The 25,916-nt window shown below is 46.7% G+C and overlaps 2 protein-coding genes across 16 annotated transcripts in view; one reads left to right on the forward strand and one right to left on the reverse strand.

Moving 5' to 3' along the window:
• Window positions 1–25,916, reverse strand: part of LOC147426135 (uncharacterized) — a 122,495-nt gene that overhangs the window by 11,097 nt on the left and 85,482 nt on the right. For 12 of the 15 annotated variants that reach the window (XM_086499223.1, XM_086499222.1, XM_086499226.1 and 9 more), the window contains 5 exons: window positions 17,699–17,811; window positions 7,072–7,205; window positions 6,817–6,944; window positions 6,587–6,638; window positions 6,158–6,299 (listed from right to left, as the gene is read on the reverse strand). In XM_086499223.1, coding sequence (XP_086355349.1) covers window positions 6,158–6,299; window positions 6,587–6,638; window positions 6,817–6,944; window positions 7,072–7,205; window positions 17,699–17,811 — 569 coding nt within the window. The remainder of the gene's footprint in view (window positions 1–6,157; window positions 6,300–6,586; window positions 6,639–6,816; window positions 6,945–7,071; window positions 7,206–17,698; window positions 17,812–25,916) is intronic. The other 3 variants (XM_086499233.1, XM_086499230.1, XM_086499234.1) reach the window with 1 other exon arrangement.
• On the forward strand, window positions 7,243–14,070 carry LOC147426136 (uncharacterized). Its single transcript, XM_086499238.1, has one exon. The coding sequence runs from the start codon at window positions 9,339–9,341 to the stop codon at window positions 10,308–10,310; it is 972 nt and encodes a 323-aa protein (XP_086355364.1). The 5' UTR covers window positions 7,243–9,338; the 3' UTR covers window positions 10,311–14,070.

Here is a 25,916-nt window from a genome sequence, read left to right on the forward strand (position 1 = left end):
GAGTAGAGGAGCTATTTGCTGCTCTAGTGACAGATCCAACCTGGACTGGCAGCCCAAGTAACGTACTGGTGTACCTGGAGGGATCCACCTAAAGCCCTCACCAGGCGACCACACAGACATGGGAGCGCTACCAACCCAGAAACCTATCGTCTTTCTCCAGTTGATTAGTGCCCCCGATGCACAACAAAACACCTCAAGAGCCTGCTCACACCTGTGTAGGTTGGCCGTTCGGCCCTCTAGAAACAAACTTGAATCATCAAAAAACTCAGCATCCAGAAGCTCCTCGCCCCAAATAGGCAACTGTAGTCCACGGACACCAACCTCCTCTGAAGTCAAAACCTGCTCATCGCCTCCGCATAGAAGAGAAAAGGAAGGGGGTAAGAAGGCAGCCTTGGCAAACCGAGCATGAGAGCAAGAAACGCTCCCCTCTTCCCCCTGACAAAAGCACCTGGCTATGTGCCCGCCTGTAGAGAGTTGACATACCCCTGATCCATGCATTTGAGAATCCCATCCGCCGCAAAGTGCCCTCGAGGAAGTCCCAATCAACTTTGTCGTACGCCTTCTCAAAGTCGAGAAGGAGTAAGATCCTCGCCTCTGAGATGAGCTAGTGCAGACGTCTCCCAGGTAGTGAAGATGTTGTCAAGGATGCTGCACTCCCTCACAAAACCAATCTGTGTCTCATTAATAAGGTTCTCCACAAGAGGCTGAATTCTCAAACTCAGAGCCTTTGCTAGAATTTTGTAGGCTGAGTTGAGAATGGTGATGGGTCGCCATTGTCGGATCTCGTTCAAGGAACCTCCCTCCATGGGGATAAGTTAGATCAATCCCTCACTCATGCTGTCAGGCATCTCTCCCATATGCAGAATGTGCTGGTACGCACTACAAAGGTCTAAGCCCAACACCTCCCAGTACTCTAGAAAGAAGCTGGGAGTCAAGCCATCTTCCCCTGGGTAGCTACCCCGAGGAAGTTCCCTGAGGGTCTCCTGCAGCTCCTCTGGCAGTAGCGAGATCTCAAGCCCATGGCACGTCTCCTCAGTGACTAAACAAGGCATTTGTGCCCACACCTGCTCTCTGTAGGCCTCTCGCCGCTCTGACTGTGGTTGGCTGAGAGTAGCTCACGGTAGAAGTTAGTAGCAATTGAACGTATATCCTCTGGTTTGACGCAACTGACCCATCGAGCCTCCTCAATTGACTAACAATAGTATGTGCATGGCAAGGACCCACCATCTCAAAGAACTCCCTAGTCTGTTACCAACCTGTGTCCATTGGGATGCCTGCCGATGAAAAGAAAACTCGTGGTGGCGCTCCTCTAAGGTGATCAGCTCCTGTCGAGCCTGCTGCATCTGTCCCTCCATCCAAGGGCTATCTGGGTGATGCTCTTGGATCTGATGTAAGGAAGCAATCCCTCGTCGGAGCCGCTTCTCCTCCTCCTTGGTCATAGCCAAGTGAGCTGCAAATTTCTAGAGGACGAAACGGCTAAGCTCACCAAGGCCATTGGCACTGTGGACAGAGAGCATGGCACTATGGACAGAGAGCATGGCCATGTTCCTACAACAATTTGACAACATCTGTGCATTGGGGAACTACATAGAAGAATCAAAGATCTCCCGAGCCATGGGATTTCTTACGGATAACGCTATGCAGTGGTGGAGTTCAATCGATACCCAACTGCATGCTCCAAGGACGTGCCAGGCTTACAAGACTATTTTTGTACACAACTACATGACCTTTCTGTTCGAAGTCCAGATTTTGTCCGAATGAGGAAACTTGAAAATGCTTGCCTTGGAAACCATGGAAGACTACAACCAAAGCAAAAGGAGAAGTCTGCACCAAAAAAGGTGGCCTCAAGTGGGGCTGTCCCTCTCGAGCCACACGGCTCGAAAGCACTACCAAGAGATCGCCTCGCGGTTGACGCGTGTCCAACCCCCTGCGTCTGAGGAGAAGTGGAGGAGGGGTCGGGAGGTGAGGCTGTGGCCCCCACCGGGGAGATAGGAGGGACGGAAGTCGAAGGTGGAGATGGGGTGGAGGGGGAGGCGGAGCGGCAGCGTCTAAGGGAGGAAGAGATGGCGGTGGAGGAACTAAAGTGGACGGGGCATCCTCAGGCGGGTCCTGCTGAAGAGGGTCAAAACGGTTCCCAGTCAGGACCCAGTGCTGCTGAGCTGTAGAAGGTCGGCCACCAGGGGGAGCAATGGGGCGAGCCCGTTCCTATCGAGACGGTGGCCAGGCACCTGCTACCAACGTAAGCTGTCTGATTGCTGGTCTCAGTCAAGGTACTAGCCTATGCGTCCTGTGTCTCTGGCTGCTGAGCATGCTCAACCTTGGGAGGTTGTGCATGCGCTGTGGGTTGAGGCCTCCTGCGAGGACACGTCTTTGCCAAATGGACCATCTCTCTGCAAATGAAACACTGATTCGAGAGGCCCGAATACTCCACGCTCTGACAACCAACCTCCACTCACCCGAGGTAGTAGGATGACCTTCGAGAGAGTGTGGGTGTCCCGAACCAGAACACGTACTGAGGGGATGCCGGCCGCCTTGGCAGCTACAGAGGGTGCCGTGCGAGGTGTCTCTAAGACAGTCCCAATCTCTGAGCCTATCCTGAACAAGAGTGGCACGTACTCCCTCCTCAAACCGGGAAAGCAGATGGAGATGGGAAGGTCTGCCTCCTCTACCAGAACATTTGTAGCTGGATCAAAACCATGCCTCCACTGTTGAAAGTGGGCTCGAACTGCTCGGATGGCCAAGGGACTCATCGCGATGACCTTGGACGCCATCTCGGAGGTCTTGAACTCTATCTGATAGTAACCGCGTCCGAGGAACTAAACATCCAAGATCTTACCCACCTCTGCAAGAAGGCGGGCCTGGAGAAGATCATGCACCTCTCCTCTGCTGTGTTTGGTGCAGAGAATCTTGCAGATGATGGAAGTCGCCTCAAGGAGTTCCACCTCTCATGCGAGGTTCGCTTGCTCTGTCGGCGAAAGAGCAAGTTGGATGGTGGGCTTTGCAGGGTCGGCGGGCGAGGCCTTCTCCACAGCAGCAGACACTGATGGAGGCTCATGCTCCGCCTCAGAGGGACTCTCAAGAAGCCCCCCTTTGCTAGACCGAGCACGTCGAAGGTGCTCACGAGATCAGCCGAGCAGGACCGCAGGGGGGGGGGGGGGGGGGCAAGGGGGGACGCAATGAATGGCTGCGGGCTAGGGGTAGGGCGCACGGGATGGGAAGTGAGCAGGGGGCGGGCAATAGTGTGGGCAGGCAGTGCGCGGGGGGGGGGGATGCAATGAATGGCTGCGGGCTAGGGGTAGGGCGCACGGGACAGAAAGTGAGCAAGGGACGGGCAATGGACAGCGCGCTGTGAGCTGCAGGCAGTGGGCAGCGCGCTGTGAGCTGTGGGCAGGCAGTGGGCAGCGCGCTGCGAGCTGTGGGCAGGCAGTGCGCAGGGGAGAGGGGGGGGGGGGGGGTAGCGATGGTGAGGGGGTTGCGGGCAGCAGCAGCGAGCGAGTTCCGGTGTGCAAAAGGATTCTTCAGAGGTCTAAAATCTTCCATGTTGCTTCAAATGATGAGGGAATTCAAGATATGCACTGCAATCAGCTGCCGACAAAATCTGCCAAAAAACTCCTTTCTCAATGCTGTATAGATTATTAGCCCCATGTACTATGTGACGCATGCTTGCGTTGCATCCACTATTCTTGTCTGCGACGTCCTTTTCATTTGCATCTGCTCGCCTAATGTCAGTGCAGTTGGGTTGTTCAAGTAATATGTTTCTTCAAGCATAGCACAAAGGTGATCGAGATCTTGATTTGGAGCTGCCACGAACTTGGGATACTTCAAGTTTGTCATTCTGTTTGGCAGAGGGGGTATAGTACTGGAGGTCGGTGGAGTTGGCATGTTAGTGACAATTGGTGGTGTAGTAGTGGCTGCTGGGGTTTTGGTTGCTGGAAATTCGGATGTGGCAGAAGGCATTTCGATGATGGGTGGAATGGCCAACTCTAGGGGTGGTGGTGAAGCTGTCAGGTCCAGTAAGGTTGATGATGTTGGAATCGACACCGTGGAAAGTGCGATTGGGGGTGCTCCAGGGTTTGGATTTGATGTAGAGGCGCGGTGATGGGTGTGCCGAGGCGAGGAGTGGACGGCGCTTCTGATTCAGATGACTCTTTGTTTGACAAACGGGTCTGGAAGGAAATGGTCAGGGTTGCTTGGAGGTAAAAATAGAGGAGGTGGGTTGCACAGTATGAGATGGCTAAACAGCTTTTTGAATTGAGGGAAGAGGAGGAGGAGGAGGAGGCAGCATCGATAACGCATGAGGAGGGATCCTTGTATCTTCCTCCTCAGCTTTTTTAGGGCTGGTTTTAGTTTGTCATTAATCGGTGGCGTTTGCTCCTCCTTGGGCACATCCTCCAAGGCTGGTACGACTTCCAACTCTCCTTCCTTGGACTAGGGGGATTGATCATCGAAGGCATTCCAGAGCTATCCATCTTTGCTTTTGCCGTTGGGCGCACTCAGTCATGAAGCTCCAACATGCACTCCCGTAGAATAGGAACTTGTAGGTTCGGCATTAAAGCATCATCGTGGCCGCCAAAAGTTGTTGCCCAAGGGACAACGCGGTTCAATGGTGCATTGCTCATAGTGTCGTGCATGAGTGACTGCGGTGCATCTCTCTCATGATTGCAATGAAATGAACTGAAGTAGGCAAGAGAGACGAGACATACCACAAAAGGAGAACATTGAAGAACTCTCTCTCATATAAAAGAATCTCTGAATACAATGAACCCTTGAGGGTAATGTAATTGCCCCGGCAGAGAGGCACGGTGAACTGAAGAGGTGCGGTTCTCTATTGGCACGGGTGACCAGCAACTGCCCGTTAACAGGCATACCAGTTAACAGTGGCAAGGTTTGATTGAGCAATCTTGTGTTTCTTCGTCTCTATCTCCAGTTTGTGTGTTGTTCTACTGTTTCAGTTCTGTTCTTTTACACAGCTTGAGCTTTCACATTGAACTACAAACTACTGAACACTTGAGTGCGCATACTTCTCGAGGCTACCCACTTCTTGCACAGAGCACCAAAACAGATTCCTCTACTATGGAGAGAGTGAGTTTGATTAGGAGTTGGTAGATAGCAAATGGGTATATGTTTTCTGAGCGTGTAAAAACAAGACAATTCAGCCTTACATATCACACTACATTTCATAAGCAAGCACATTGTGATTGCCAAATACGACGTGTATACCATAAAGTGGACTTGAGCCCCTTGCTATCTTAGTTCAGCTAGAGTTGACAGGGTGTTCACCCGCGTACACACATCGTTCAGATAGTATGTTGAGTTTAAAACACAATTCACATCCGTGTACACACAGTTCACAATGTCGACAACATAGAGTTCCCAAACTCAAGTCTGCACATAGTTTGCAAACATCATCCAATGATGAGGATTAATCTTGATTGCAATAACTTTCATGGACCACTGATCCCATCTGGGCCAAGTGTGGCATTTTATGCAATTAAGGGCTTACCCCTGGGAGTGCATGGCCTTACCATTATGCTCTAGCATGCTTCTTGATACATGTTTCCAAAAAGTATTCCTAATCTGTCAGCAAAGCTCACATAGAGATCACAAGCTATTCACAGAGTTCACATTTAGCTCACATAAGAGCGCATGAGTTCACAACACGCACACAATACACATGAAGTTCACATTGAATCTATGTGTAGTTCACATTCACATCAAGTTTAATCCTTCATCAAACTGTGCTCCACAAATCCCGATGCCGCTGATTGATTGGGATCATTGATCCCTCCTCAAAGGGGGCTGGTATGTAGTCATGAGGGATTTCTAGGCCTTTTCTTGCTTGAGCTTAGATGTCAATGAAAGACCCTTTTGAGAGAGAGGAGAGCAGTACAAACAAAGTAGCCACCTTAACCAAATCATCATGAAACTATCTGTAGATCCATGGGAGGTGCCACCCAAGATTCCACAAGCACCTGTTCTTTTAATCTCTAATGAGGGAGATACAGAACCAAACTATTACCTTTTAATTGTATTCCATGATAAGACTATTACAAATACTTGTACTATGTTTATTCTCTGCAAGAAAAATAATAATCCTACCATGCTTTAAAAGGAAATGTTGATATATCTTGGAGTGGAAGACAAAATTTTATACTACCTTGGCATCTGCATCTGCCAGCAGAAAGAAAGCAGAAGCTTTTGTGGCATTGGCACGTTCTAAATCCGACTGGCAGAGAGGAGACCCCTCCATGAAGGCGACATTGTCCCCATACAGAGAAAGTGTTTCCTTGAGCTCGTATCTGATTACCACACCACTCTTTCAGTGAGAAAATGCCTCTTGTCAGTGTCAATTCATGTATAGTTTCACTAAAACACTTCACCAACGCAAAACTCATACGCATAAATGACTACATGCATTTGCATCCGTCATGCAAACAAGCTCAACACTTAAAAATCTTGACACTTTGACAGATCTATATGAGGAAAATAATACTGCTGTTTCAATCACAGGGGCTAAACTACTCTTTTGAGTTCAATTAACACAAACTTGTAAATTCTGCTTTAGTAGGATCATGAAGGAGCTCACGAGGGCCTGAATGGTCCCATGATGACAACGCATAGAGGATAAACTTCAAGATCTGCAACCATTAGCAAGCAGAGAGTAAGCCTTAAGTTAGTATATGCATGAACTATGCATTTTTTAGTAAGCACGCAATTTGGTATATGCTGCTGATGCGAAGCAAACCTGCTGTGTGTATTGAACAGACAAAATTGAAGCATCACATCTGATTAAGATCGAGAGCACACTATGCTTGCCTTCATAGTGAGATGGATTGAAAAGATCTGACAAAAACTCATGAATGATACGGAGCTTGACACTTCCTGAAATAATCACAAAACGGGAGTCCACAATTCTCCAAGCACTGAACGATTGGCCATAAGGCCTGTAAAATAGTGCGATTTTGTCAATATTTACACTATTCAGCTTCTGTAAGAGCTCTCTTTAAGGCTCATTTGAATGTCAAGTTTCAAAATAACAATCATGATGTACACTCAACTTCAAAGAGTTACCTTCTTGATGCAACTGAGCTGATTTTACCAATTTGAGATGGTAAGATCACAACTGTTCCAATGATACTCAGGACTGCCAATACTTGACCTGCTGTTGTTGTTGGAACGACATCCCCGTATCCAACAGTAGCTACCTGCAGAGCTCAATCAAATACACTCCAGAAACTGAAACCCATCAAGTCAGAAAGACATTATCAAAGAATGTTGTTGGTACTACATCCCTATACTTAACTATAGCTACGTGCACAGCTTAATCAGCTAGACTCCAGAAACTGAAAACCATTAAGTACAAAAGGGTGTTCTTGATTTTACAGATATTACCAAATTATGGGTACGGTAGCTTAACTAATGGTGGACTTTGACTACAATAGTATTGTTTCTTTTTGAGAGCCTAAAAGCATACTTCGTAGGAATTATTCAAAGTGCAACAAAGAAAAGTTTAGAGCATACAAATAATTGCTTGTTTTGTTCCTTGTAGTTGGTTACATGTTCAATACATGGGAGGCTTTTGATTGCAGCTCTTCTTCCTCTGGGTTTCATTGCCTGGACATGTACGGGTGTTGCGGCATCCTGAGGTACGTGGTGCTTGGTTGTGGGAGTTTGTATGTAGTGCTTCGTTGAACTTTGTTAATGGAATTTCTTTGATAAATCATTAGGATGTAAATATCTCCTTATTAATACCAGAATGGCACACGATAATCAAGACAAAAGGCAAGAAATTGATGCAAAGAAGGGCACCCACATGACGATCCGAAGTCATTGAGTAGTAAAATGGGGGCAAATGATGTACCCCTTATGGATGCATGGCACGTTGGTAGAAATGCAGACAGTTGAGGACAAGTACGAATTCTCCCATTTGTTGACATGGATAAGAAGAAAGCCTTTCCAACACACAAGAGGAAAGTGGAAAGGGGCAAATATTTATTTAGATGAGGCTTCACCTATGCAAGTGTGCCGCATATTTGGGAAGCAAGGAAAGAAGCCAAGTTTGTTGTTTTATCATGATGGTAGAGTGATCATCACTGAGCACCAACCTTCATTACCATGCGCAGCCTATGAGACCTTAGGCATGATAGTTTGGATTTGTAATGGATCTCTAAGATTAGATCCAGGATACTTTGAGAATAAATTAGGAGCTCAGATGTCGCTATGTATATGGAGACACACCAATACCCTAGTACCAAGTTGTCGGACGTTTTTGGTTCCAAGTGGGAAAGTACGTACCAATCTCAGCTTAGAAGGCAAGGAGGTATGACAAAGGAAGTACTTAGGAGAGAAAGAGAGAGACCAAGAGATAGAGGTGGGATCCGGAGAAATGGCGGCAGAGATCTTGCCCTGGATGGAGCCAGCCTCTTATAGACGCCCATTCTGGAATTTGTTTTATTCGTGTAAAATCAAGCAATACAAAGCTCATAACAGATGGCGCCCTAATTTTGTGAGAGCATACCAAGAGAGATGAAATGAAATGTTATATTAACGTCCTTCAAAGGCCAAAATGACCTATGAGACCAAACTGTTACAAAATTGTGAATCTGATACCATGTCTGGGTACAAAAAGACTAGAACAAAATACTACTACTACTAGAATCCATCCTCATCTGCACTCTGGATGTCGAGAGAGTATGGCTTGAATCCTTTGATGTAGTCTCCGTCGATGCTGTGTAGCCACTCTCCTCAATCGTGGCCATCTAGATCTCCGTAGCTCCAGTGCTCGGCCGATGAGAGTGCCGGTGGTGGTCGAATGAGTGTGGGCCGAGCTCTGTAGTGATGGCTACTCTTCTGGCTGTCCCATATCTAGTGAAAAGAAATCTGTAATCTGTAATCCAGTCCCACAGAGGGAGTTGCGGACAGCAGGGGATCGTTGCTCGACAGAGAGTAGTGCAGGCCGCAAGCTTCTCCCACAGAGGGGGCCGCGTGCAGGATTGAGTTAGCGCCCTGAGGGGGCTTACATCAGCAGCGAGCTGACCCTACTGGGGGTCGCGTACATTCTCTGCCATTACAGGTGCACTTTGGGAGCACGCCCCGCTGGGGCTACATCTTTTGCTTTCGATAGTGGTATATGCTGTGCCCAATTCAGAGCAGAGAATTTCAGAAATTCAAAAAAATCAAAAGTTCAAAAATTCAGAGCAGAAAATTCAAAAATTCACAAAAATTGCAGGGGAGGGGGGGGGGATTTGCATGCGAAATGTATGCTTGATGCGGGAGAAAATGTATGCATAAGCGTGGAAAGTTCTGAAAACAGCTGTGTTTAGTGTGGCTGTCTTGTGATGGAGGTCATGAGCGCAAACCCAGCACTTTCCGAGAGCTCTAGCCCCTCCCCCTTGAGTGGTTTGCATGCAATGGCATCACCAGCAATGAAGAAATCAACTTTTATGGCTACCAGCAAGAGGTTAGCAAACGTGAAAAAGGAGATGAAGGCGTACAAGACAGAGATGGAAGAGTGGAAGATGGAGAAGGCCTTCTTTCTTCAGTGGAAAATCAGCGAGGCCGAGCTTCGAATTGTGGAGAAAATGGAGCATCGGGCCAAAATTGAAGACCTCAATAATCAGATTTCAGCCCTCAAGAGAGACCTAGCCAAGGCAACAGTCAATGGTGGACTAGAAGACGGAGAAATCCAACCTTCAGTGATAGAAGAACTTAAGGTAATCAAAGAGCAAATGCAAACCATTAAGGAAGAGGAGAAACAACAGGAAGCAAAAACGTCTTCATGGACAAATATGATTACCAAAACCCATAAGAAAGTGGAGGAAGCGGAGAAGTGGATTTCGGTCGTAAAGAAGGGCAAAGGCAAGGAGGTATCAATCCCCACTCCCACCATCATCAACATGACACTTGAAGAGGAACAACGAAGACGTATGAGGGGTTTGCATGTGAGGGTTAACGGCCTCAACGATCGGGATAAAATTAATGAGGAAGTACAGGAGCTCATGGTACTAATGGGGATGCAAAAAGCGACACACACAAGAGCATGGAGAGTTGGTAAGAAAAGTGGAGGCACGGGGGAAACATCGAGAGGAAGAGCTCTTATATTGCGATTTCCCTCTATTGAGGAGAAGGACTTTTTGAGAAGGAGGCCCACTCTCAAAAAGACTGGTATCTTCCTTGGTGACGATCTCACCCTCTCACAGCTTGCCCACATGCAGGAAGTCATGCCAGAGATTAGGGCCGCAAGAGAAAAAGGGAAGATAACTTTTTACAGAGAAGGAAGAGTGGTCATTATGGAGAGACGCCCTACATGATGATGCGAGACCTATGGGACCACACTGAAGATGGCTACTTGGAATTGTAATGGGTCTATGAGGTTGGATGTTGGGGCCTTTGAGGACAGTTTCAGAGATAGGGACATTGTATTCTTCTCGGAGACTTACCAGGCGCTTGGATAGGTGATGCCACATGTGGGAGGATATAGATGGGAGACAGCCCACAGGATAGCCATCACGAGATCTAAGCATGGGACAAGAGGTTCAGGAGGAGTAGCAGTGCTCTTTAGAGAGGAGATACAACCACTACTACATATTGTACGGAGAGATGAGCATGCTAGATACATGTGGGTGAGGTTGAGAGCTGACACAGGTCGATTTCTATGCATTGCCATATGTTACTTCCCTCCCAGTACGTCAGTATATGCTGCATCCAAAGGGCAGTCACCTTTCTCTATACTGGACGATGATATATGGGAGTTTTCTAGGGATGGTGATATCATCCTCCTAGGGGACTTCAATGCTCGAACAGGCAACTCTCAGACAATCTTCTACGACACTTCAGATGAGATGCTTAGAGAGCCGGATATGGGGGAGTTAGGGCTTGACAGACGCTCACATGACAGAGAGCAGATGGAGGATGGGAGATACCTCACAGAGATGAAAACTACACATGGGTTAGAACTTAGCCATACTTAACGGCTTACAGCGATTTCCTGGAGCAGCCGGCTTCACATGTTTTCCACACAGACATGGGGCCAGTATAGTGGACTATGTTATGACACAGCCGAGCTTTATTCCTTGCATTCAAGATTTCACAGTGGAAGCAAGGCCAATGGGCGTAGCAGTAGATCATGCTCTCTTGACACTATCTGTTTCATTCCAGTATAGTACAGGCCCAGACAACAGGAGGCAGGTCACACACTCGTTATACATTTACACCAGAGACTGATTCTGTTTATACAGAGGAGATCTGGGACCGTCTATGGAAAGGTACAATTGGTACAAGCCTCTCAGTGGAGGAGTGCACCACTTTACTGACTGAGACACTGCATGTGCTGCATCAATGGCATACCCACACACCCAGCCGGGCGGGAGATCACATTCTGGGAGCATGCCCCAGAATAGTTGGTACGATGAGGAGTGCAGAGAGATGAGAGCCCAGCTTCAGAGGGATCTTCTTCTAGGAGTCATCACTTACAGACAGTCTCGGATTGCTTCCCGGAGCCTTGTGCGACGGAAGAAGCGAGCTTACCTGGCTCAGATGGAACGAGAATTATATCAGATGTTCTTGAGTAGGGATTCTAGAGAGGCATGGCGACTCTTTCATGAGCACTCCCCTCCCCCAGTGATTACTTCACCTGATGTGTGGGGCCAGTATGCCACATTGTTATATACTGTTCTTGGACAGGAACCCCTTCCAGACCCTACAGAGCCATGCCTAGCTATGAGCACCTTCTTTACCACTGGGATGGTACAGAGGGCCATTGACAGGATGAGGACCAGGAGGGCATATGATCATGACGGTCTGGTAGCGGAGCACTTTATACATGCTAGGGATATGCTGATGAAGGTTCTTGCAGTGTTGTTCAATCGTGCCATGTGTGAGGGGTTATCTGAGACTTGGAGGTTGTCTACTACTGTGCCTATCTTCAAGGTAGGGGATCCTACAGAGCCTGGGAACTACCGCACTATTATGGTTGGACACACATTGGCACGGTTGTATGCATCCATTCTTGAGCAGTGCTTGACAATTTGGGCAGAGGATGAGGGGGTACGGGCAAAGGGTCAGGCCGGTTTCAGGAGGGGTTTCTCCACTCTTGATCATATTTTGACACTCAGAGCCATTATTGAGGAGGGCAGGTCACATGGGAGATGGATTTATTGTAGCTTTGTGGATTTCCACAAAGCATTTGACATGGTACCGAGAGCTCGATTGATGCGCAGACTACAGGAGATGGGGGTGCCCACAGAGTTGATATGGGGGATTATGGCTTTGTACACATCAGTAATGGGACATGTACGCACTCCGGAAGGGGTATCTGATCTAGTTCACTCTACTATTGGGGTGAAACAGGGTTGCCCATTGTCTCCTACTCTATTTGGCATGTATGTTGATGAGGTGTCTGATTACATTGACAGAGAGGGTGACAGAGGAGCCTAGCTGGCAGGGACGTGGATCCCATTGTTGTTATATGCTCATGATATTGTGTTGATATCTGACTCAACAGAGGGTATACAGCGACATTTGGATGCACTACACAGTTTTTCAGAGGATAGTGGATTGTGTGTAAACCTTGGTAAAACCAAGGTTATGGTGTTTAACACCACACCACAGTGGATCAGGAAATCAGCACCTACTTTCACATATGGTCAGGAGATTGTGGAGGATACATATGCGCATGCTTATCTGGGGGCAGTCTTCACTGGGCCGAGATTTTCTTTGAGAAGAGTAGCACAGACTAGACTGACTAGAGCTTATGCGGCTTTGGGAGGACTAGAGAGGATGTGTTCGCAGGTTCAATTTCAAGAACCTAGGACAAAGCTATGGCACTTTGATACTTTGGTTGAATCTACTATGCTATATGGGGTGCAGGTTTGGGGACCTTCTGTAGGCCAGGATGGTTGGAGACGTATGGAGAGGCCCTTGGTATCTATGATCTCTCGGCTGATTAGAGCCAAGGCGTCCGTACCACATGATATCATTCGAGCGGAGTTAGTTTCCCCCCCTATGGAGATTGAAGCGCTTACCACATCAGTCTCCTTTTTTTTTTTTTTCCAAAAGAGAAAATCTTTCTATTAAAATCACCTCAAGGGCACAGACCCCAAGGTAGAATTACATCAGAATAATACACAGAGAACACCATAAATGGTATTACCAAAAGATAAAATCCTAGGGCAATCTATGATACAAGATTGCCTCAAATCAAGGGTAGATATGGGGGTTAAGTCTTGAAGACCTCCTAGGTGTCTTCAAAGACTCAGCAGACTTCTTAGCACTTTCTACCAAAGAAGGAAAATGCCGCTCATAAGCTGAATTATGCCTTTGTACATAGCCTATGGGATACTACCAGAGACAGATATGCCAAGCTGGCGCTAGAGTCCTCCAGACAGCAAGCTCTATAGGAGGATACATCATGCTGGTATGCACAGAGCACATCATGGTTTCAGACACATGGCTTCACCATGGACAGGCTGCATCCTTTTCAGTACTCTCTACAGGCACCCTTGATGTCTCTGACACGGGTGGAGATTACTAGAGTCATTCATCAGGATATGATCCAACTGGACACGAGGAGGAGATGGATAGAGCCGGTACAGGAGTTGGGCATGAAGATGGCTTTCTATAGAGAGCATCTTCTCCACCTCACAGGGGATGGGTTTGTGATTCGACCTAGCTATATGGACACACATATTTCTCATGGCTTGCTTTGTGCCATTCGCCAGATACGCACATCCTCACATCAGCTCGAGATTGAGACTGACAGATTCCGAGGGATACCAACAGATAGCAGGATATGCTGCTTATGTCATCTAGAGCCAGAGACAGAGTTACATTACATATGTCATTACACAATGTACTATGAGTTACGAGGCCGTTTTCATTGTCTATATAGAGAGGGTTTTGGGCCTCTATCTAGGGTCATGAGCTATGAGGATCAAAGATGTCTTGGACTGTATCTACTTGAGTTACACAGGCACAGAGACACTTTACTGAGGAGAGCTGGAGAGAGACGGTCCCAGAGATAGATTACAGATTTCTTTACACTAGATATTGGACCCCCAGAGGAGCAGACACCATTGCAGAGCTCTGCCCGCACTCATACTACCAGTACTGTACTGGCATTCTCATAGACCGAGCATTGGAGCTAGGGAGATCTAGACGCCCGCAAATGAGGAGAGGAGCTACACAACATCGACGGAGACTACAATAGAGGATTCAAGCCATACTCTCTCGACGTCCAAAGTGCAGATGAGGATGGATCTCCACCATATCTTCCCCCCTTCTTTCATTGTACTACACATTGTATTTTGTTTCACTTCTTTTTGATTCCGTACATGGTATCAAATTCACTATGTTGTAACGGCTTGGTCTCATAGGTCATTTTGGCCTTTTCAAGACGTTAATATATCATTTCATTTCATTCCATTCTAGCTCTCCCCAGTAAAGTGTCTCTATATCTGTGCAGCTCAAGTAGATATAGCCCAAGACATCTCTGGTCCTCATAACTCATGACCCTAGAGAAAGGACCGAAACCCTCTCTAAATAAGTAGTGGAAATGGTCCTGAATATCATAGTACACTGTGCAATGACATATGTAATGTAGCTTTGTCTCTGGCTCTAACTGGCATAAGCGACATATCTTGTTGTCTATTGGTATCCCTTTGAATCTACCAGTCTCAATCTCTAGCTGATGTGAGGATGTGCGTATGTGACCAATGGCACATCGCAAACCATGAGACATATGTGTATCCATGTAGCTGGGTCGAATCACAAACCCATCTCCTGTGAGGTGGAGAAGATGCTCTCTATAGAAAGCCATCTTCGTGCCCAACTCCTGTGGCGGCTCTATCCATGTCCTCCTGCTATCCAGCTGGATCAGGTCCTGACGAATGATTCTAGTAATCTCCACCCGTGTCCCACAAATAAGCATAGACTTACAAAAAAAAAGGTTTGTTTCTAAACATAGCCCAAGTGCCAAGTGTCTCCACTTTCTTCTTCTAACTGAGCCTCTCATGGGTTGTTTTGGACAACTGACCAGTTTCTCCATTGCAAGTGCCTATGTGGTCATTTTAAATAAACATTAATTTACAAAAGAAGTTTGTTTTTAAACATAGCCCAAGTGCCAAGTGTCTGCACTTTCTTCTTCTAACCGAGCCTCTGATGGGCTGTTTTGGACAACTGACCAGTTTCTCCACTAAAAGTGCCTATGTGTGTGGTCGATTTGGCTAAAAATGGCGGCTTTGATGTTGTCATTGCACCTGCCAAGCAAGCACTACCCCTCACTAGGGTTCGCTTTGTGCTGGCAATGCTTGAACTACCCCTCGCTAGGGTCGCCTCGTACTTGCTATGCTTGAGCTGCCACTTCCCATCAATGCACTCCACTTGCCTTGCATGAACCACCATCTGCCATGGCATGGAATCTTATTGACTTGCATGGATTGCTACCTTCCATGTATGGACTCCAGTTGACTTCCAAGCAGTGCTACTTGCCATGCATGGACTCCAATTGACTTGCATGGGCCACCCAAGTGTCAATCTGCCTTGCATGCTCTGCGAGTTGCTAGATGCCAATAGTTTTGTCCCTTTCTCTGCATTCTTTGCCAGTCTATGAGTCAACCTGCTTGCTCTACCAATTTCCCTTCTCTTGGGGGCCTTGCACAGGTCAAGCACTTGAAGCTTCACAAGCAGCAGAATTTCTTGCAGCTTCTCAAGTAATTCCTGCAAAATTGCATCAAACTTATCAAATGCTTTCAACACTTCCAGATTCAGCCCTGTCCATGGCTATGGGCCAAATCAGCGACAGTTGCCAAGCTTGATATTAGATATTCAAAGGTTTGAGATTTCACGCAAGCTGATTGGTATTGCTCCAGATCATGCTATTTTGACATTCACAGTGGCTTGCAAGCTCTGGCAAGGGACACAATTACATTTATCTCAATTCCCTTGATACAAATTTACAGAGGCAACTTAACATGTCTACATTGATAAAATTCATCGGGATGCGCTGACCCGAGTGGATTTAAATACATCATTGAATGAGATCACGAATAACTTGATAGAAATATTGCATTGTTAAGTGGCATATGCGTTCCCGCATAGTGTGCCATCTATTACCACGCCATGATGTATGGCCCCACAAAATAGTTGGTATGTGATGAGTGCAAAGAGACATGAGCATGCTTACAACGTGAGGGTGCACTTGGTATACATACACATAAACATGCTCGAACACTGTTTTGCCAACTATACGAAAGAAGAAGCAAGAGTACATGGCTAAATTATAAGTGGACATGTAGGAGCTGTTCCTGGGTCAAGCTAGTAAAAGGGCATAGGTTTCATTAAAGTTAGCGACCGATACAAATTACCTCTCCTAATGTTTGTCATGGATATGTTGATACAATGTATTATGTTCCTAAGTAGGAGCCTATGTCCTCTCCATCACTCTCTAGGGCGACACATTGTAGATTTTTACAAAAAAGAAGGTGAAGCATGCTATAGGGAGGCTAAGAAATGGGAGATCACATGATCACGACGGTTTGGTGGTGGAGCATTTTGCACAAGTCTGTGAGATTTTGGCACAAAGTCTAGCTCGCATATTTAATGTACCTCTATACAAGAGTGGAGTTCCTATGGTTCCAAGCAACGATAGGACTATCATGATTGGCCATCTCTTGGCCATAATACATGGCTCAATCCTGGAGGAGGCTTTCAGTAATTGGGAAGAGATGCATGACATAAGATGAGTTGGTCAGGTGGTTTCCGACGAGGGTATATCTTTAGATTGAGAGAAATCATTGAGGAGAGTTGAGCACAGAAGAAGAGAGTATATTGCTGCTTTGCAGATCTGAGCAAAGCAATTGATACATTCTCACAAGCTACATTGATGAGGAGGCTATAGGATCTTGCAATGGAGATTTATGCCTTGTACAAGACAGTGACAGGAGAGTGCGGGCTGCTGGTGGTATGTCTGATCAAGTGAGTATAATCATTGGAGTGAAGCAAGGATCTCCGCTTTCCCTTACTTTGGTTATATTGATGAGGTCTCAGCATATGTCGAGAGAAGAGGAGGGGTGGAAGCAAGCCTAGAGGGGGCATTGATACTGATAATGCTATATACAAATGCCATTGTACTTAAATCATATTCACTTAAGGTTTGTAGAGACATTTGGATGCTTTGCAAATAATTTGCACGGATAGAGATCTCCTTGTATGTACTCCTTTGGCCTCATAGGCCACATTGGCCTTTTAGAGAAGGTAATGTACTCTTTCTTTCTTTCTCCCCTATTGTGGTTCAATGAATCTAAACACTTTTCTATCTTTAATTAAACGACTTAACTCTCTCAAATGAATCACTTGAACAAGTAAGAAAAGAACTTAATCTTAATAACACTACTGAATACTAGATTGTAAGTGACATGACTTTAGGGATGCCACCATAAAATTCGTATTATAACTAACTGTCTCCTATCAAATGTTCTTTATAACTTCAATTATAGGTTTCCTTCCGATGCTACTAATTGTGCATGCAATATGCAAACAGTAGGCACATAAACAGTAGGTCTGCAATGAAAAAGATGTCTCTTTACATTTTCCTAAGCCCTTTTTAATTTTAAGATTAGAAATAGGTGCTTAAAACTGAGATGACAAAAAAAAGTGGTGACATTAATTAAGTAGAACAACAAGAGCTATTTTAGATACATACTGTGACAATCAAAAAGTAGAAAGATTGCCAATAGGTTAAAGAACTTGATGAACTTTTACTCTCTGCTGAAAACCCATTCTCTAGCCATTGCAAGATTCCAGCATCCAAAAACACTGAAATAAGAGAATGGGAGTAGTGGTCATGAAACCTGTGAATCCTTGTTTTTGCTAGTTTGCAATTATATAAGCTTATTGAATCACAAATATACTTGCTGACTTGCATCAATAACATGCCAGATTCTTTTTGAAAGAAAATGCAGGTAATGATTTGGTGGTCATCTACAAGGCTTCCTAGTTATCAGCCCCATCATTAGCAGTATTCAAAAATAATATGAAATGTCCTTGCCATCATCAGTCCCCAATACTAATTGCTGGGCTTAGTACATATCTCTCTCACGAAAATATGGTAATCATCTATAAGACTTAAAAGGGATCATCTCCATCATTCTTAGTATCCTCAAAACACTGACATATCCTTTAACGTCATGAATTCTCAATACCAGCTAGGGGACTTGGTAGTGCTTGAGACGGCTTAGACATGGAGACCACTCTACCGGTGCCCTTGGAGAGGAGGATCTAGGATCTCATTATAAGATAACGAAGGCCACTCGCTTCTTTGCTATGGAGGACATATACCATATTATAAAGACCCATACAGCAATTCTTGGGATGACACCCCCTCCTTGTACTGTATCCTACCCTCTATAATTCGATGCCTTGTACCCTTCCTTTATAGTCTGATTCTTGTTGCTACACCCAATGCAGTTGCAGATTTCTTACGTACGTAAAATTTTCCTGCATGGGCAGATTCATATGCTTTGAGTGTGGAAGGGCCCTGCTTTTGGAGCTGTGGGCTAGCTTAAAAGCACCCCCTCGGTAAACTCTTTCATCACGTCACAAAAGAAGAGCATTGCTTGGGTGCACTGCCTGAGGACTTGGACCCGGTGGACTCATTATGTCGATTGTATCCAAACTCTGAAGCAATAAACAATACTTAACCAGGGGCATTGACTCGGGTCATTTAGGGCCATTGAATCGTGCGGAGAGGCGTTCTGATCTGATCTCTCTCCTCCGTCTCCCTTTGCTTTCTTCAGTTGAGTTCATTTCAATTATCTCAGTTTGTTTTGAAGTGCTGCAAAAGGGTTCAGAATGTGCAAAGTTCAGTACTTCACCGTCTTCCTGCGACCACTCACCAGCAGCTGTCTTGCCCTCAGCAAACTGATGCATGATCCTTTGGTGAACTACCATGGTGTCGATTTCAACATACAAACGCTGGTGAGCTACCATGGCCTAAGAGTTCAACCACCTAAACACTGGTACAGATCATCTACAAGATTGTTGAGATGTTCATGAGAGTCCTACTTTATTCCAACCGGAGGAAACTCATGCTCAATATGTTGTTCACTAACTTCTCCGATTGACAAAGCAAAAACGGCTCAATTCTTCCCCCCCCCCCCCCCCCCTCTCTCTCTCTCTCTTATTAACACGACCCTCCAAGAGGAACAAAGAAGGAAGATGCGGGCTCTACATGTGAGGGTAATTGGCCTCAAGGACATAAACAATGTGGAAAAAGAGGTCACAAGCCTCACATCCATGATGGGGGTGGACAAGCCTTCACACACAAAGGCATGGAGAGTGGGCAAGAAAGTTGATGGCCCGGGAGAATATTCAAAGGGAGAGCTCTCATAATACGCTTCCCCTCCTTGGAAGAGAAGAAGGAATTCTTGAGAAAGAGGCCTACTCTCAAGAAGACAGGTATTTTCCTCGGTGATGATCTCACTCTCTCACAGTTTGCGCATATGAGAGAGGTAATGCCAGAGATTACGGCGGCAAGGGAGAAGGGAAAGATGTCCTTTTATAGAGATGGTCGGGTGGTGATTGTAGAGCGGCACTCTACATGACGGTGTGAGACCTATGGGACCACACTGAAGATGGCTACTTGGAATTGTAATGGATCTATGAGGTTGGACGTTGGTGCCTTTGAGGACAGTTTCAGATACAGGGACATTGTTTTCTTCTCAGAGACTCATTAGGCCCCTAGACAGCTTACAAGTTACACCACACAGGACAATCGTGAGATCTGAGCATGGGAGTAGAGGTTCAGGAGGTGTAGCAATGCTATTTAGGGAGGAGTTACAACCACTACTACACATTGTACGGAGAGATGATCATGCTAGATACATGTGGGCGAGGCTGAGAGCTAACACAAGTCGATTTCTATACATTGCCATATGTTACTTCCCCCCCATTACGTAAGTATATGCTACATCCAGAGGACAATCGCCTTTCTCTATACTAGATGATGACATATGGGAGTTTTTTAGGGATGGTGATATCATCCTCCTAGGGGACTTCAATGCCCGAACGGGAAACTCTGAGACAGTCTTCTACGACACTTCAAATGAGATGCTTAGAGAGCTGGATGTGAGTGAGTTAGGGCTTGACAGATGCTCACATGACAGAGAGCAGACAGAGTATGAGAGATACCTCACAGAGACGACGACTACACATGGGTTAGCCATAATGGCTTATAGCGATTTCTTGGAGCAGCCGGTTTCACATGCTTTCCTCATAGACATGGGGCCAGTACAGTGGACTATGTTATGGCATAGCCGAGCTTTATTCCTTGTATTCAGGATTTTATAGTGGGAGCCAAACCAGTGGGCGTAGCAGTGGACATGCTCTTTTGACATTGTTTGGTTCATTTCAGTATAGTACAGCCCAAACATCAGGAGGTAGGTCACATACCCGCTATACATTTACACAGGAGACTGACTCGCTTTATACAAAGGAGATTTGTAGCCGTCTATGCACAACTGGTCCTGGCCTCTCCGTGGAGGAGTGCACCACTTTATCGACTGAGACATTGCATGGTGCAGCATTAGAGGCATACCCACACACTCAGCCGGGTCGGAGGCGACATTCTGGGAGCATGCCCCAGAATAGTTCGTATGATCAGGAGTGCAGAGAGATGAGTTTAGAGGGATCTTCTTTTAGGAGCCGTCACTTACAGACAACCTCAAATTGCTTCCCGGCACCTTGTGCGACGAAAGAAACGAGCTTACTTGGCCCAGATGGAGCAAGACTTGCATCAACTGTTCTTGAGTAGAGACTCAGGAGAGGCATGGCGATTCTTTCATGAGCACTCCCCTCCCCCAATGACTACTTCTCCTGATGTGTGGGGCCAGTATGCGTCATCATTATATATGGTTCTTGGACAGGACCCCCTTCCAGATCCTACAGAGCCATGCCCACCTACCAGCACCTTCTTTACCCACTGAGATGGTAAAGAGAGCCATTGACAGGATGAGGACCAGCAGGGCATATGATCATGATGGTCTAGTAGCAGAGCACTTTATACATGCTAGAGATATGCTAGTAGAGGTTCTTGCAGTGTTGTTCAATCGTGCCATGTGTGAGGGGTTGCCTGAGACTTGGAGGTTGTCTACTATTGTGCCTATCTTCAAAGCAGGTGATCCTACAGATCCTGGGAATTACCGCACTATTATGGTTGGACACACATTGGCATGGTTGTATGCATCCATTCTTGAGCAGCAGTTGAGTAATTGGGCAGAGGGTGAGGGTGTATGAGCAAAGGGCCAGGCCGGTTTCATGAGGGGTTTCTCCAATCTTGATCATATTCTGACACTCAGGCCATCATTGAGGAGGGAAGGTCACACGGGGGACGGATTTATTGTGGCTTTGTGGATTTCCACAAAGCATTTGACATGGTACAAAGAGCTCGATTGATGCGCAGACTGCAGGAGATGGGGGTGCCCATAATGTTGATTTGGGGGATTATGGCTCTATACAGATCAATGATGGGACATGTACGCACTCCGACGGGGATATCTGATTTAGTTCACTCCACCATTAGGGTGAAACACGGTTGCCCGTTGTCTCCTACTCTATTCGTTATGTATGTTGATGAGGTGTCTGATTACATCGACAGAGAGGGTGATAGAGGTGCCGAGGGTGATAGAGGTGCCGAGCTGGCAGGGACGTGGATCCCATTGTTGTTATATGCTGATGATATTGTGTTGATCTCTGACTCACCACAGGGTATGCAACGACAGTTGGATGCATTACATAATTTTGCAGAGGATAGTGGATTGTTTGTAATCCTTGGTAAAACCAAGGTTATGGTGTTTAACAACACACCACAGTGGATCAGGAGATCAACACCGACTTTCACATATGGTCACGAGATTGTAGAGTATACAGATGCATACACTTACCTTGGGGTTGTCTTCACTGGGCCGAGGTTTTCTTTGGGGAGAGCAGCAGAGACTAGAATGACTAGAGCTTTTGCGGCCTTGGGAGGGCTGAAGAGGATGTGTTCGCAGGTTCAGTTCTAGGAACCTTGGACAAAGTTATGGCTCTTTGATACTTTAGTAGCCTTAGCTATGTTGTATGGGGTGCAGATATGGGGACCTTCTGTAGGCCAGGATGGTTGGAGACGTATGGAGAGGCCCTTGATATTTATGATCTCTCGATTGATCAAAGCCAAGGCCTCCGTACCCCATGCTATCATTGGAGTAGATCTAGCTGCCCCTCCTATGGAGATTGAGGCGCTTACCAGATCAGTCTTCTTTGTGCATAGCTTGTGGGATACTACTAGAGATAGATATGCTAGACTTGCCCTTGAGTCTTCCAGACAGTTAGCTCTTCAGGGGGACACTTCATGCTGGTATGCACAGATGACATCATGGTTTCAGACACATGGCTTCACCATGGAGAGGCTGACCCCATTCCAGTACTCTCTTCAGGCAACCTCGATGTCTCTTACAGGGTGGAGATTACTAGACTCATTCGTCAGGACTTGATCAAGCTGGATACCAGGAGGACACGGATAGAGCCGCCACAGGAGTTGGACACGAAGATGGCTTTCTATAGAAAGCATCTTCTCCACCTCACAGGAGATGGGTTTGTGATTCGACCCAGCTACATGGACACACATATGTTTCATGGTTTGCAGTGTGCCATTGGTCAGATACACACATCCTCACATCAGTTGGAGATTGAGATTGGTAGATTCAGAGGGATGCCAACAGACAACAGGATATGCCGCTTATGCTAGCTAAAGCAAGAGACAGAGCTACATTACATATGTAATTGCACAGTGTACTATGAGATACGGGGCCGTTTCCACTGCTTATTCCGAGAGGGTTTCGGTCCTTTCTCTAGGGTCATGAGTTATGAGGATCAGAGATGTCTTGGGCTATATCTACTTGAGTTACAAAGATATAGAGACACTTTACTGGGGAGAGATAGATAGAGAGAGAGTCCCAGAGATAGATTAGAGATTTCTTTTCACTAGATATGGGACAAGCAAAGAAGCAGCCATCACTGCAAAGCTCGGCCCACACTCATTCGACCACTAGCGGCACTCTTATGATTCATCGACCGAGCACTAGAGCTACAGAGATCCAGACGGCCATGATTGAGGAGAGTGGCCACACAACATGGACGGAGACTACAACAGAGGATTCGAGCCATACTCTCTTGACATCCGGAGTGCAGATGAGGATGGATTCTAGTAGTAGTATCTTTGTTCTAGTTTTTTTGTACCCAGACATGGTATTAGATTCACTATTTTGTAACAGATTGGTCTCATAGGTCATTTTGACCTTTTGAAGACGTTAATATAACATTTCATTTCAATTCATTCATTCTCTCTCTCTCTCTCTCTCTCTCTCTCTCTCTCTCTCTCTCTCTCTCTCTCTGTGCAATTCTCCAAAGCTCCAAGGCTACACCCACGTAATTTTTGTTGAGCCGTACGATAAGGAGTATTTTAACAAAGGCTCAACAGATTTCTTTGGATCGAGGGAGCCAGGAGACCAACCACCAGCACAGGGTTGTACCCACATTCATACTAGAGGCACCCTCATTGACAGGGCGACTGAGCTCGAGAGATCGAGACGACCACGACCGAGACACAGGAGCACACTCCATCGACGGAGACTCCAGCAAAGGATTAGAGGCATTCTAGCACGACACCCAGAGTGTCATTGAGGGCCTATTCTACATTTCACATTTCACATTTCACACTTCATATTTCATTTTTCACATTTTACATTCAGTACTTTTTGTACTTGTACTTCAGACATTGTATTAGATTCACCACTTTGTATCTGATGGTCTCATAGGTCATTTTGGCCTTTTTGAAGACGTTAATATATCATTTCATTTCATTTCATCTCTCTCTCTCTCTCTCTCTCTCTCTCTCTCTCTCTCTCTCTCTCTCTCTCTCTCTCTCTAGCGTACAATAGTTTCTATGCACGTAGGTCTCTCTCTCGTGCGTTCGAGTCTTGTACAAGCATGCGCTACTGCAGACACCCAACAATCTGTGCAATTCTCCAAAGCTCCAAGGCTACACCCACGTAATTTTTGTTGAGCCGTATGATAAGGAGTATTTTAACAAAGGCAGGGTGGCAGCTTAAGCAGAGGGGGAGCTTTAGCAAAGGGGCAACTTAAGCAAAGGGGGAGCTTAGGTAGAGGGGTAGCTTCTCTAAGTGTGACACACACCCACAACCTGCCATTTTATTAATGCAACTTTCTGGATTAGTTTGGTTTGGGAGGTCGCTTGTGTGTGGGCATTTACTGAGGCGTACTTGCTCGCTTAGGCCCGGAGTTTGATTGGTGCATATAACAGATGATGGACCAACAAGACAATACCGAAGATCCATATGCATGTCAAACCCCACTGAAGGCAAAGGTTACATTTAGGCGGAAAGGTTGGGACAACACATTGTCGCTCAGTTTTCTCAGGGCAGGGAAACTATCCAGGATAAAAGATGACCTAATCTTTGAGAAGGTACAAGTGATGCTTAAGCCGGAGTTTTTTTTTTTTTTCGAGAAAAAGATCCTTCTATTAGTTACTGAAACTGCCCATAGGGCTACAACCACCTCTTCAAGAGAGGGCTACAACAAACATGATGGGAGACTCTCCCAATGAAAAAACCAGCATATGTACAATGGGGCTAAATCAAGAAATGGGGGGGAGGGAAAAGCCACACAGGTGGTTGGAAATGCCATCGGAGTACACCCTGGACCATGGTGTAAAAAGGCCCAGGATGCCAGAGTCGAAGGAAAGCCTCTCTGCGCTCCTGCATGCGGTTGGAGCTGCCTTGTAGTCCCTCAAGCTGTCCTCTGAGATTATGGATTAGCTCTAGCCACAAATCGCGAAGTCTCTGCTGGTGGCACAGGGCGAGCCTCAAAGATGTGGAAGCAACGGGCCCACTAGATGAACCAGAGTGTCAGGCCACTGATGAGCTCCCAACACTCCTCTCTCTCACTGCACCACTCCTGTGGAGTAAGCTCTGTAGCAGGCTGGAGTGTAGGTCGCCCCTCTTGCATCACTATCATCCTACTGGTGGAAGATAGCTCAAACTGAAGTGCCGGGCCCGTGAGGGTGGACCAAGCCGCTGCTCCCCAAGTGTACTGTCGAGCTGTGGAGAGAGCAAGCATCAGCCGAAGAACTCGTAGCCACACCTGCTGGGCCGAGGGACAGTCCCAGAGACAGTGACGCTGACTCTCCACAAGATGGTCACAAGCTGCACATGCGGCCGAGAGACCACTATGCACTAGCCAGCTCCCAACTGCTGTAGCTCTGTGTGCGACCAACCACTGAAACAAGGTGACTCGCCTCGGCTGTCTAGAGTCCCACAACCTCTCCTAGAAGGCTGCCAAGAACTCAGCTGTGAGACCCTCCTCCTGCCAATGAGGTGTTGCAGCGGGGCGGGCCTCTCTCTGTGCTGCTAGTATATGACGACCCAGTCGAACAGTGTACTAAAAGAACGGGACTCTTGGGTGGTCTGCAGAAGAGAAGGGGTCCCTCCAGAGCCACTCACCAGGATTCCACTGTACTCGTGCCAGTGGACAACACTCCCAAGCCCACAGCCTCCAGTGTCCAGTCTCAAGAGCTGCTGGGTCAGGATCTATGACACAAGTCCTCCCACAAATGCGCACTACTCGGATCCTCTGAAAACAACACTCTGCCACCTGCGGGGCCTCTACTGCAGCTCGCTGTAGGCGTCCCCCACCCTGAAGCTCGAAGAAAAGGGATGGAACAGTCTCTGAGCAGGCCCTGACTGATATGAGAACCTCCAGTCGTGTGAAGGCTCCCATCTACCTGGGTGCTACTGGCTCGAGAGGCGTGAGCCACTCAACTGGAACTACCTCTGAGATGTCCTGGCACATGCTCTGCACCCCTCTCA

Source organism: Adiantum capillus-veneris, chromosome 24 (genome assembly GCF_014529385.1).
Source record: "Adiantum capillus-veneris isolate H3 chromosome 24, ASM1452938v2, whole genome shotgun sequence".
Lineage (NCBI taxonomy): Eukaryota > Viridiplantae > Streptophyta > Polypodiopsida > Polypodiales > Pteridaceae > Adiantum > Adiantum capillus-veneris.